Source organism: Taudactylus pleione, unplaced genomic scaffold, assembly GCF_031769625.1.
Source record: "Taudactylus pleione unplaced genomic scaffold, aTauple2 ptg000707l, whole genome shotgun sequence".
Classification (NCBI taxonomy): domain Eukaryota; kingdom Metazoa; phylum Chordata; class Amphibia; order Anura; family Myobatrachidae; genus Taudactylus; species Taudactylus pleione.
The window spans coordinates 16,230,994-16,243,727 of record NW_028285109.1 but is presented as its reverse complement, the minus strand read 5'-3'; the positions used below and the strand labels follow the sequence as shown (position 1 = coordinate 16,243,727).

General features: G+C 43.8%; 1 protein-coding gene across 1 annotated transcript in view; it reads left to right on the top strand.

Moving 5' to 3' along the window:
- The window catches only part of GALNT16 (polypeptide N-acetylgalactosaminyltransferase 16), a 139,075-nt gene that overhangs the window by 101,110 nt on the left and 25,231 nt on the right, over positions 1-12,734 (top strand). Inside the window, exons 6-9 of the mRNA XM_088456627.1 lie at positions 3,375-3,496; positions 3,699-3,786; positions 3,925-4,009; positions 7,327-7,430. Coding sequence (XP_088312753.1) covers positions 3,375-3,496; positions 3,699-3,786; positions 3,925-4,009; positions 7,327-7,430 — 399 coding nt within the window. The remainder of the gene's footprint in view (positions 1-3,374; positions 3,497-3,698; positions 3,787-3,924; positions 4,010-7,326; positions 7,431-12,734) is intronic.

The window sequence follows — 12,734 nt, the reverse complement described above, 5'->3', positions numbered from 1 at the left end:
TGATTCCTTACTAAGACCAATCTTTGAAGGCCTGAAGAATTTGAATGAGCATTGACTCACTATACTGTGAGAGAATGAGTAGTTATAATAATACATTCTTTGTGTGTGGTAATGATCTATGAATCAGTATTGGAATTCATTATATATCATCTCTGTTTCAGTGTGGATGTACTGTTGAGGGGCAATGTTTTTCTTTTTTTCTGGGTAGGTGTAGTATGGGTGTAAGTGAATGTACTATAAGCAGGCAATGTATCTGTGTGACTGTACTATGAGGATATGATGTATCTGTGTGACTGTACTATGAGGATGTGATGTATTTGTGTGACTGTACTATGAGGAGGTGATGTATCTGACTGTACTATGAGGAGGTGATGTATCTGTGTGACTGTACTATGAGGAGGTGATGTATCTGTGACTGTACTATGAGGAGGTGATGTATTTGTGTGACTGTACTATGAGGAGGTGATGTATCTGACTGTACTATGAGGAGGTGATGTATCTGTGTGACTGTACTATGAGGAGGTGATGTATCTGTGACTGTACTATGAGGAGGTGATGTATCTGACTGTACTATGAGGAGGTGATGTATCTGTGTGACTGTACTATGAGGAGGTGATGTATCTGTGACTGTACTATGAGGAGGTGATGTATCTGACTGAACTATGAGGAGGTGATGTATCTGTGTGACTGTACTATGAGGAGGTGATGTATCTGTGTGACTGTACTATGAGGAGGTAATGTACCTGTGTGACTGTACTATGAGGAGGTGATGTATCTGTGTGACTGTACTATGAGGAGGTGATGTATCTGTTTGACTGTACTATGTACAATACTGTGCAAAAGTTTTAGGCAGGTGTGGAAAAAATGCTCCAAATGAAGAATACTTTCAAAAATAGAAGTGTTAATAGTTTATTTTTTATCAAGTAACGAAATGCAAAGTGAATGAACAAAAGAGAAATGTAAATCAAATCACTATTTGGTGTGACCACCCTTTGCCTTCAAAACAGCATCAATTCACTTAGGAGGAGGTAATGTATCTGTGTAGATGTACTATGAGGAGGTAATGTATCTGTGTGGATGTACTATGAGGAGGTAATGTATCTGCGTAGATGTACTATGAGGAGGCAATGTATCTGTGTGTATGTACTATGAGGAGCTGATGTATCTGTGTGGATGTACTATGAGGAGGTGATGTATCTATGTGACTGCTATGAGGAGGCGATGTATCTGTGTGGATGTACTATGAGGAGGTAATGAATCTGTGTGGATATACTATGAGGAGGTAATGAATCTGTGTGGATGTACTATGAGGAGGTAATGAATCTGTGTGGATGTACTATGAGGAGCTGATGCATCTGTGTGGATGTACTATGAGGAGGTGATGTATCTGTGTGTCTACTATGAGGAGGTGATGTATCTGTGTGGATGTACTATGAGGAGGTGATGTATCTGTGTGTATGTACTATGAGGAGGTGATGTATCTGTATGGATGTACTATGAGGAGGTGATGTATCTATGTGGATGTACTATGAGGAGGTGATGTATCTGTATGGATGTACTATGAGGAGGCGATGTATCTGTGTGGATGTACTATGAGGATGTGATGTATCTGTATGGATGTACTATGAGAAGGCGATGTAGCTGTGTGGATGTACTATGAGGAGGCAATGTATCTGTGTGGATGTACTATGAGGAGGCGATGTATCTGTGTGGATGTACTATGAGAAGGCGATGTATCTGTGTGGTTGTAATATGAAGAGACGATTTAACTGTGTGAATGTACTATGACGGGACAATGTTTCTCGGTGTATGAGGAGGCAATATTTTTGAGACAATGTACATACAACATGCGTGAGTGGATGTACTATGAGGAGCAGTTTTTTGTGAGTGGGCGTACAATGAGATGATGTGTGGAAATGACTACTTGTGCCTGTTGTGAGGGTGTGAGAATGACTAATTGTCTTTTACATGGTAAATGTAACTTAGCATTTATTATCAGCACAGTTCAGACACAGACTGACTTTCTTATGTACAAAATGGGTAGTGTAACTTTAGCATTTACTACTAACCAGGGCCGTAACTAGGTAGGTGCGTCATGTACAGTACCATGCCAGGGGGCGCTGTTTGGTCCTGTCAATTTTTTGTTTATAATCATTCTCACTTCTAGCTTCCTCTTCTTTTATCCCCAACATCTTCTGGCCACCCCTACACTCCTATCTCTGCCCTGGCTGGCTCCCCCTCCATCTGGCCACTTCCCCAAGCACCTTAAGTCACATCCTCTTTTATTTAATCCACATCGCTATCTGTCCCACAATTTCTGAATGTAGCCCTTAACAGAGCCACCGATTCCCGACTCAGGTGTTACCAGCACATCTCGAGTACCCTTGCTGGTGAGTTCCGCTGCTGGCACAGGGTACATACACGGACCTCCCCGCCGCTGATATTTGCTGCATATACACTACAAGTAGCGCTCTTTCTATACCTTCAGTCGGTGATCTACACTGCAGTTTCACCAGTGTTCTCCTACATCTAAAGCTAGTGAGTTATACTGCATAATTATTGTGTAACAGTGGCAAAATGAATTCGGTATCCCTTCATTATCATACGGGATAAATTTTACATGGCCCTTACCCATGAGGCCACGCCCCTTTTTTGGACACATGTCTTATGTCCCTATTTGAAAAATAGGAGGAGGGGGGGTGTCAATGCTCTTTCTGGCCCAGCGCACCAAAAAGTTACAGCTCTGCTACTACCACTGTCAAGTCACATCTCCTGGTGTAAACCAGGCCCATATATTATGGTTTTCTCCTGTTGTCAAACTGGCACATGTATGCTACTGTTTTTTCCTGGCATAAAACCTGGTTCATATGCTACCCCTACAGATTTGAATGTATCCTCAGAATCATTCAGCTCTGCAAGCTGTGTGGAATGCGTTGTTTTATTCGGGCACGTTTTATGCACGTAATTTTGGCACAAAATGTATCCAGCTCAACAACCAGCCTCTGAATCAGCACTACACCATGAAATGTTAGGAAATGATCTTGTCTAAATAGACCAGAGAACAGCTATAAAAACGTCTATATTTTTAGTAAACAAAAAATGTATACACTCTATAACCTTTTTAAGCAAATGTGGTGTAAAACTGTACAGTCCTTCCATCAAAGCCATGTTTAAGAATTCTCACATTCCTCCACTTTATAGGGTACAGTACCCCTATATGTATACATTATAGAGTACGTGTTAAGGGGAAATGAAAACTCCTACTCAATAATGTAAAAATAAATAAACCGCCTCTCTACCCTTCTGTAAGGCAGCCAGAAATCAGTCACAGGAACCTTCTTTCGGGTCTATTTGTGTTTTTCTTTTGCTTTTAGGACTTATTCGGTCTCGTGTTCGTGGTGCAGAAGTTGCTGCTGCTGGGATTCTCACCTTTTTGGATAGTCACTGTGAGGTCAACAATGAGTGGCTCCAGCCTCTTCTCCAGAGGGTCAAAGAGGTGAGGCTTAAGCATGAGTCTTTCAATGTAGAGATACATTACTTTCAATTAGAGCTGGCCAGTCATGCTGCTGTTGACTCATGGAGAGTAATGGGTGGAAAAATTCTTAGTGTTTGTGCTCTGCGCTTATGAATCAGGCCTTACTGAGAGAACGAGCCCCGGCCTAAACGTTATTTTTTTTTTTCATTTCATGTTCATGTAGGATCACACCCGTGTTGTCAGTCCAATTATTGATGTCATCAGTCTGGATAACTTTGCTTATCTGGCAGCTTCTGCGGATCTCAGAGGTGGTGAGTTGTAATTTTGAAAATGTAAATCTGTAGAATACTTGTTATACAAAAAATATCTCTCCTCCAGGAGACTGAATTCCATGTATAGAATATGGGTAAAACTCAGTGTTCTATTTCTTTTTCACCTTATTCAATTAGGTTTTGACTGGAGCCTTCATTTCAAGTGGGAACAGATTCCCATCGAACAAAAGATGTCTCGCACTGATCCCACCTCCTCAATAAGGTAAAATATGCATGCCTTCCACTCCTCACCAAGAAGGTGGTTAAGTTATCACTACATAATCCATTTGTCTGTTTTACATTTTCTAGTTTAAGTGACCGGTTACGATTTGTGATATAATGTATAATGCCGGAATTCAGATCGTGCAACGTTAAAGGATTTCAAATAGTTTTCAATACCTGCTGAAAACCGGATCCAGGCATCTTCCATTATTAAGTTAGTCAGGTAGTAATATTATTATCCTCACTCAGCTTCATGGGGGTAAACAAATTACACCTGTATGGGATCCTTTGTCTTTAGAAGGCCCTGAGAGTTTCTCATATATCCAATTCTCATCCGGTCCCATAAACAGAGAAATGGGCAGTGGCTTTCTACAGATTAGATAGGAGGCCAAGGGAAGAGCTAAGTATGATTCAGCAATACAAAACTTGGGCATTTTATTAAATATATTTACTAAAGAGCAAAGTCCTATTACAGGTAAAAACAAGTACTTTTTTTTAACTGCATTCTATACATCATGGAAGGTGTTAACTCCGACAGCATAACTTTCATCGGCGATCATTTTACCAACACTTAACTGGCCTCCAAATTGTTGATGTTTTTTAAATGATCAAATTATGTAAATAAGAGCTATTTATACTTGACTCAGTATCATAAACTTTTTTCTTTTGTTTTTAAACTGTATAAAAGACAATTTTCTTCCTTACACTTTTTGCTGGACTTTGTCCAGTTCTGCAAGTAGAGCAGCCAGTGGAGGGGGTGGGCGATCCTAAGGATGGGAGAGATAGAGAGCAGGGGAGACATTGCTGCTGCAGTGCAGTCAGCCCAGGCTGGTCGGCAATACTATCAAGGTTGCCTATGGCAGATGCCCCCCGGCAGCACCTGCAGCTGAGGAGAGAAGGGAAACTGCAGTTTCCCTCCGCCCAGGCTGCAGGAAGGCTGTCTTCCTGCAGCCACGGGTGGGTGATCCTTTTAGTATTAACCCCCTTCCAGGGGCAGATACAGGGGAAATGTTGGGGGGGGGGGGGGGAGAATCACCCTTCACACTGGATCTGCCACAACCCATTTCTATAGGCTGGCCAGCAGGAGGAGGTTTCCACAACAACCGAGAGGCTAGCCGGGTGGGCTGGGCTTGGCAGCTGCTGGAAGATTATCCCTGTGGCAATTTTCCAAGCTATTTACGTATTCCAATTAGAAAAAACACAGGAAAAATGGCCACCACGCCATTTTCCCGGAGACCTATGCTTGCGCAGTAGATTCTGGCACAGCACCAGAGGCTACTCACTTGCACTACTGAGGAGGGTGGCCCTTACAGAGACTGCACACTGGCCCTCTCCTTTTAATATACCCCTGAACTAGATCTGAAACAAATTGAAAAGAACATAGCAACAAATTACCACCTCCAAATATGGAATCTAATGTGCTGCCCATGTTAACATACCAAACTAAGTATATCTCTCCCCTTTTATCCTTTTCTTTGCTCCCTTTACATTCTTCATTAACCCATAGTTCCTCAGGTCATCCATTATAATAGTGATCTACTCTACTTTCACCCAATAAGGCCATGTAGTCACCCCTTCTCCATTTTCTCAGTCTTGTCCATTTCACTTGTTTTCCCTTTCAATTTGATTTTTTAACTTCCCCGAAAGCACTTCATTTGTAATAATTGGAACTTTGCAATAATCTAAAACTTCTGGGCTACCATCTCTGGATACTCGTAATCACATCATCACATATACCCCACCTGGCAGCCTTTGTTGCTGCCCTAATTCAAAAGAAATGCATCCTATACTCCCAGTTTAGATTTACAGGGGCTGATTCTCCACAAAATAAAGTAAGTAACTTTGCACCTGGATAAACCAAGAATCCCATTGGCTCATGAACATAAAGTCATACAGGTAGTGAATAACCAACTTGTTCTCCATTAGAACCCATTTTACAAAGGTGCTGAGCGCTTCATACATAAGATCCCTTAACACACATCCTAACTATGGAAAAGTTTCTGGTGCAGCAAGAGACAAATGAATCACAGGCCTATATTCATTTCCATTAGTAGCATCCCTGCCCCTGGCACGCAGGCCACCAAATTGTTGAATTAAATGAAGTGTACAGAGAATATCTCACTAATACATTAAGGATGGTATCAGCCTTATCTTTCCAAGAATTATTTTTGGGCCGACAATCAGTGGGGTGAGGTATGCAGCCCCTCCAAAAAGTTCTGTTCAAAAGGGCACTCTGCAACTTTTAAACTAACTCTACTGAATCTATGGACTGTAAAACACCTAACAGACCACTTGATGCAGAGACTACTGCCACATACTCTTTGAATTACTCAGCAAGCACAACAACATGCTCTCATCACCTCCATATTAATTCCATTGCCTTGTATCTCGCGCATTAATTCCATTGCCTTGTATCTCTCTCAGGCCTAGTCCTACTTCAGAGTTGTGCAGATCTGTCAACCATGCTTCCTTGTTTGGCCACACCCATTGCCTTGGCTGAGGTCCCATTCAGCTCTCCACAGACACAGGCATTTTTGTTCCTTTGCTTTCCTGTGCAGCCCTGATGCACACTCATTTGTCGAACCAATTTAGATTCTGTCCCTAAAAGAAGCACCAGTCCCTAACAGAAGCACCATCTCTACAGCCAGATTGGGCTGTATGATACCAATAGTATGCTCTCCTCTTTATGAGGGGCTCCATGGCACGTCTCTTTGACACCCAATCTATAAGGCCCTAAGCTCGTGTGGTTGCAAGGGAGACTGGGGGGACTCTTTGAAAGCTCATTACCCACAAAGGGATGCTCTGGATGTACAACAGGACCAATGATGAACTTGTCCTGGCTTGACTGGTTTCAAGTGTGGTCTGCAGCTAATCTTCTTTTCTCACTGGTGCTATAGCCCACATATACTTCAGTGTCAGCCATGCTCCAATGAATGTGCTACGTGTGTAAATATTGTCCAGGCAAACCATGTAGGAATACTCCTTACCTTCCCTCTATACATAAATCGAACTCTCACCATCGATGAGGAAAACCTTAACCTTTGACCATACGTGTTTGCTGGTCAACGATGTTGGATGCCCATCCGTACATCCCTATAAGCCTCTGCCATCATACATTCAATCTCAGTCAAGTTGTTTTACCGAAAATCTTTACTTGTTCCAGAGTTTTCTGCGTTTGTCTATACTATTAATTGTATCATTGTTTGTTTAGTACACTGTGGCAGGGGTTCACTGATCTTTCTAATTATGGCTATCTTACCGTTGTGTGTGGATGATGCTTTATGGCACTGGCTTAGTGTACACATGTATTGTTTTTAGGACTCCTGTAATCGCTGGTGGTATCTTTGTGATTGATAAGTCCTGGTTCAACCAGTTGGGAAAGTATGACACTCAGATGGACATCTGGGGAGGAGAGAACTTTGGTGAGTGTAAAGTTTGGGAAATACAAGTCTTGTGTATGTGTTTAAACTACAACAACCGAAAAACATGCAGTCTTATTTTGTGAGAGAATATTAACTTCTCTGTGTTAATATAAAGTCTGTGCCCATAAACCCGTCTTCTCTAGCTTTATAAATTAATAGAGGGAAAAAGAGATTTAGGACAGCGTAGGTGTGAAGTTGCTTGGCAGCAAAAGTGAATTTGTGAAGCCGGGTGCCTACTATGACAGCGACGGTGGTGAAGCGAAAACATATCCGCCTTCTAATAAAGTGACATAACTGACTGAAATTAGTTGTTTTGTTACATTAAGAGATCACATTTTGTTCTGAGCAGGAGTCATCTCTAATAGACTGTGATGTAATTTTTGCTAATTATATCCATTGGAGGTTAAATCTGCATTACCATCTACTGTAGTGAGATATGGGTGGTAATGGTGCTTTAAAAATTGAGCATCCACATTCTATTTTGAATGTCTGTCCCTCAGTTAATAAACAGATAATGTACAATTTATCGTTCATTATATTGCGGTCTGGTTGTATTGTGAATACTATAAGACTGCAGCTGGTCACACCACTTTTATTTTATTTGTGTTACATCAGTGCTTTTTCTTCAACATCCATAATACAGCAACTGTCAGTAAAATTGACTCTACGGAGTATGTTTACTAAAGTGAAAGTTTTTAGAAGTGGAGATGTTGCCTATAGCAACCACTCAGATTCTACTAAACATTTATCTAGGACGTTCCAGAAGATAATAACTAGAATCTGATTGGTTCTAAAAACTCTCACTTTAGTAAATTTACCTCTATATATTTTATATGTAGCCCAGGTTAAGGGTTAGAGAAATATACTGAATTAATAAGAATGTGTATATTCCATATATTTACACTTGAGGGAATTTAACTAGTTAAAGTTGGTAAAAGTATGTTGCATATATTAGTAAACATGTATGTGTTGCTACAAATATGTAAAAGAAAAAAAAAAGTAAAATGTATATATATGATTTAATTCATGTATAATAGGTATATGTGATTCATGTATTTATATATGGGTTGATGTGGTACTTTTTTTTGTGGAGAGGATGTGCTCCAGTGTGTGGGATGTACATGCACTGTGGAGGAAGGGGGTGGAGTGATACTGCTGGGAGTAAGTTGGCTCCCGTCAGAGAAAGAGGCAGTGGCGTAACTACTGTCCCCGCAGCCCCCGCGGTGGCTTGGAGGCGCTGGGTAGCTTGGGGGCGACGGGGGCAGTAGTAACGCCACTCAGTGGCGGAACTCCCGTGACTACGGAGGGTGCAGGGGGTGCGGTCGCACCCCCTGCACCCTCCATCTGCCGGGCACCCGCTGAGTTTGTTACCAGCGGGCGCCCGGCTCCTATTCAAACCCCTGGCGGCAGCTGGACGACGGAGCTCCCTCCTTCTTCAGGGTCCCGCAGGGCACTATGGGGGTGACGTCATGACGTCACTCCCATAGTGCCAGGGACTGAGCTCAGGAGTGAGCTCCGTCTTCTGGGTCCCGCAGAACACTATGGGAGTGACGTCATGACATCACTCCCATAGTGCCGAGGAGCGGACGCCGGGGTATGGACGGCAGCAGCACTGGAGCGGGGATAAAGGTAAGTGTTTTTTTTTCTTTTGTGTGTGATTGTGTGCGCGAGGGGGGGGAGATCAACTACAGGGGGCTCACTACTGGGGGCAACTACAGGGGGCTCACTACTGGGGGCAACTACAGGGGCTCACTATTGGGATCAACTAGGTGCAACTACTGGGGGCTCACTACTGGGGGCTCACTACTGGGGGCTCACTACTGGGGGCTCACTACTGGGGACAACTACAGGGGGCTCACTACTAGAGGCAACTACAGGGGGCTCACTACTAGGGGCAACTACAGGGGGCTCACTACTGGGGGCAAATACAGGGGGCTCACTACTGGGGGCAAATACAGGGGGCTCACTACTGGGTGCAACTACAGGGGGCTCACTACTGAGGGCAACTACAGGGGGCAACTACTGGGCACAACTACAGGGGCACTACTAAAATGGGCACAACTACAGGGGCCAAAACTACAGGGGGCATTACTTGAAGGGGCACAACTACAAGGGGCACTGCATATGGGAACAACTACAGGGGGCACTACTTTAATGGGCACAATTACAGGGGGCCCTGCATAATTGGCACTACTACAGGTGGCATTGCATAAGGGGCACTATTACAGGGGGCATTGCATAAGGGACACTAGTATAGGGGGCATTGCATATAGGGCACAACTACAGGGGGCACAACTAGAGGGGGCCCTGCATAATGGGTACTACAGGGGACATTGCATAAGGGGCACTAGTATAGGGGGCATTGCATTTTGGGGCACAACTATAGGGGGCACTGTATAAGGGGCACTAACTTGATACACACAGTTTACAGGTTATAAACTATGTTCCCAATAATCTGGTTCTACACGGACATAAAAACTGTGCATCCTGTCTTGAGCTGAGGTGACAGACTGGCAGGAGCAGAGATGAGGGTTGGTGAAGTAGATCTGTCAGGGTGGGATGTAATGGGCATTACTGTTTGGCATAATGTGTATTTGGCATTACTGTGTGCACAATGTGCTATTAGGGGCATTACTGTGTGGCATAATGTGTAAGGGGCATTACTGTGTGGCATAATGTGTTGTATCTGGCATTACAGTGTGGCATAATGTGAAATAGGGGCATTGCAGCATGGCATAAATTTGTTATAAGGGCTTTACTGTATGTCATTATGTGTTATACGTGGCATTATTGTGTGGCATGTGTAAGGGGCATTGCTGTGTGGCATAATGTGTTGTAAGGGGCTTTCCGGTGTGGCATAATGTGTTGTAAGGGGCATTCCGGTGTGGCACACTGTGTTATAAGTGGCATTACTTAGTGTGTCATAATGTGTAAGGCACGTTGCTGTATCATGTAACCACACACCTTAAACGTTGTCTTTGGGTGTGTTTGATCTTTGGGGGGGGCGGGCGCCTGAAACTTTTTTGGCATGGGGGAGCAAATTTTATAGTTACGCTACTGGAAAGAGGGTCCGGGTGTAAGGAGATAGAGAACAGCTCTCAGCACAGCTGAAAGGGTCTGCAGATCTCTCCCTACAGTGTGAATTGAAGGTAGCGAGTTTGTTTCTTTAAACTCGCACAGTTTGCCGCGAAGCACCCTCCCGAGAATTCTCCAATCCAATTAAAAATGCCTATTCGCACTACTCGCAGCGGTGGGGTGTGAATTAACTGGCAAATGAGATTTGCGAGAAATGTATGAAAATATGGGGAGACCATCCTGGACCCCCCAAAATGGATAATTTCATTAGCAGGACCGTATAGAAGGCTATTTGTGGCCATTAGGAAGTTACTGTAGGTTTTGAAATGGTGTCAAATGGCTGTTTTGTGGTTGTTGTTTTTTTTAAATGCAAGAAAATGATAAAAAACAAACTTTTTTCGTTTAATCTCAAACGAATTCAATGAAAAATGCAAAAAGAACTAGGAAAAAAGGTGATTTTGGGGTACTTTGAGGGCACCTTGAAAAATGTCAAAATTTTTTTATAAAACAAGTATTTTTCAAGTAAAAAATTATTGTAATTAAATTTGGGGTAATTTGAGGATTTTTTTTTCAATCTAAAAAAATTACATGTTATTAATTATTGGACTAAATAAGCTAATTTTCCAAATGCCTATTTGGTCATTAGGGGGGTGTCCAATGGGTTCAGCACAGTGGGCCTGATTCAGACCCGATCGCAAGCGGGTCGATGTTGGCCCAGTGCGCATGCGCATGAGGGAGCCGGCTTCGTCGTGCGCATGCGCAAGACCCGGATAGCGACGGGCAAGCCGTCGCTCCGGGTCTCGTACCAAAGGGGGCGTGCTGTCGATGGTGAGTGCCAGCACGCCCCCTTTGGTGGGCGTGCCGGGGGCGTGGCTGCCCAGATGGAGGCTTTCCCATGGGAACGCCTACCGTCTGGGGCCGGCCCCACTGACATCACAAGTGATATCAGTGAGAGTGCTTTCGGCTCTGATAGAGCCGAAAGCACTCTAGGGCTTGCGGCAACGAGACCCTATCACAAGGGTCTCGTCGCAAGCCAGATGGTCGCGATGGTCAAGACCATCTTCCTGGCCGCTCGCTATAGCTGTGGGTGGTCACCAACAGCTATGCGAGCAGCCAGTAGGCCGTTCTAAAAAAACAGAGGGACGGCCCTGATTCAGAGCCGGACGCTATTTGCGGACACTCGTTCAGAAAAAGGGGCTGGCTATTTAAATTGAGCACTCGCTCTTTGCGGTCTGTTGACGCCTCTATGTCTGAGCGAGCGAGCGAAACATGTGCTCGCTATTTTGTAAAGACGCCCCCTGGCCGCTCGCATCATACGTCATCTCCGCTAGTTATTAGATTAATCGAGTATATCGAAAGGCGTATGAACTGCTCGCTTTTCTTGTGGTAGCATTTTCCTACCGCAATCATGCGAGCAGTTCAGGCTAAAAGACAACCAAGTGACGTGGTCGATGACGCTGCTTTGTTAATTATGCACACCCTTAAAACGCCCGTTTTGAAAGTTTGGAACGCCTGCGTTCGGATCTCCACTCCCCGTTTTCAAGCACCTTCCCCTGTTACCACCCACAAACGCCTCATCCTGTCACTCAAATTAGCAGGCATTCGCTATTTTGCGAGCACACGATTTCCTACCACACTGACAGGTTCTCGCATGCGCATTACGACCCATACGCATGCGCAGATGTGCGAACATCGCTCGGTGCGAACGAGCGGCCGCTTACGAGCAGCTCTGAATCAGGCCCTCAGAGCGAGCGCTCTGTCAGAGCATCCGGCTCTGAATCAGGCCCAGTGTCCCCACATTTTAACCTTAAAGTAAAGATTTTCATCTCTCGCCCTCAGGGAGGTGTGAGTGGAAAGTTGCGAATTCAGTCTGACTGATCAGTGCGAATTGCTAATTGGATTGCAAAATAAATTCGCTATGTGAATTCAAAGTGAAAATCGCACCTCGCATTTCGCACCTAATAGGATTGACCCCTTAGAATACTGTAAACTCGTTATTATCTGGTTTTGAGAAGTCTGCTTGTGAATACTTTCCAGATTCCTGATCAGCGGCAATATAATTGTCAACTTGTACTGCTTCATGGTAAATACTTAAACAAAATAATATATCTTTGATGTTGATCTCTTTTACGTTGTTCTAATGATGCTTGGTTTCACTTGGGTACACCGTTTTCCCTTGCTGTATTTCCTGTTTGTCTTAACTTGTTCACAGCACTGGTGGGCTCATCA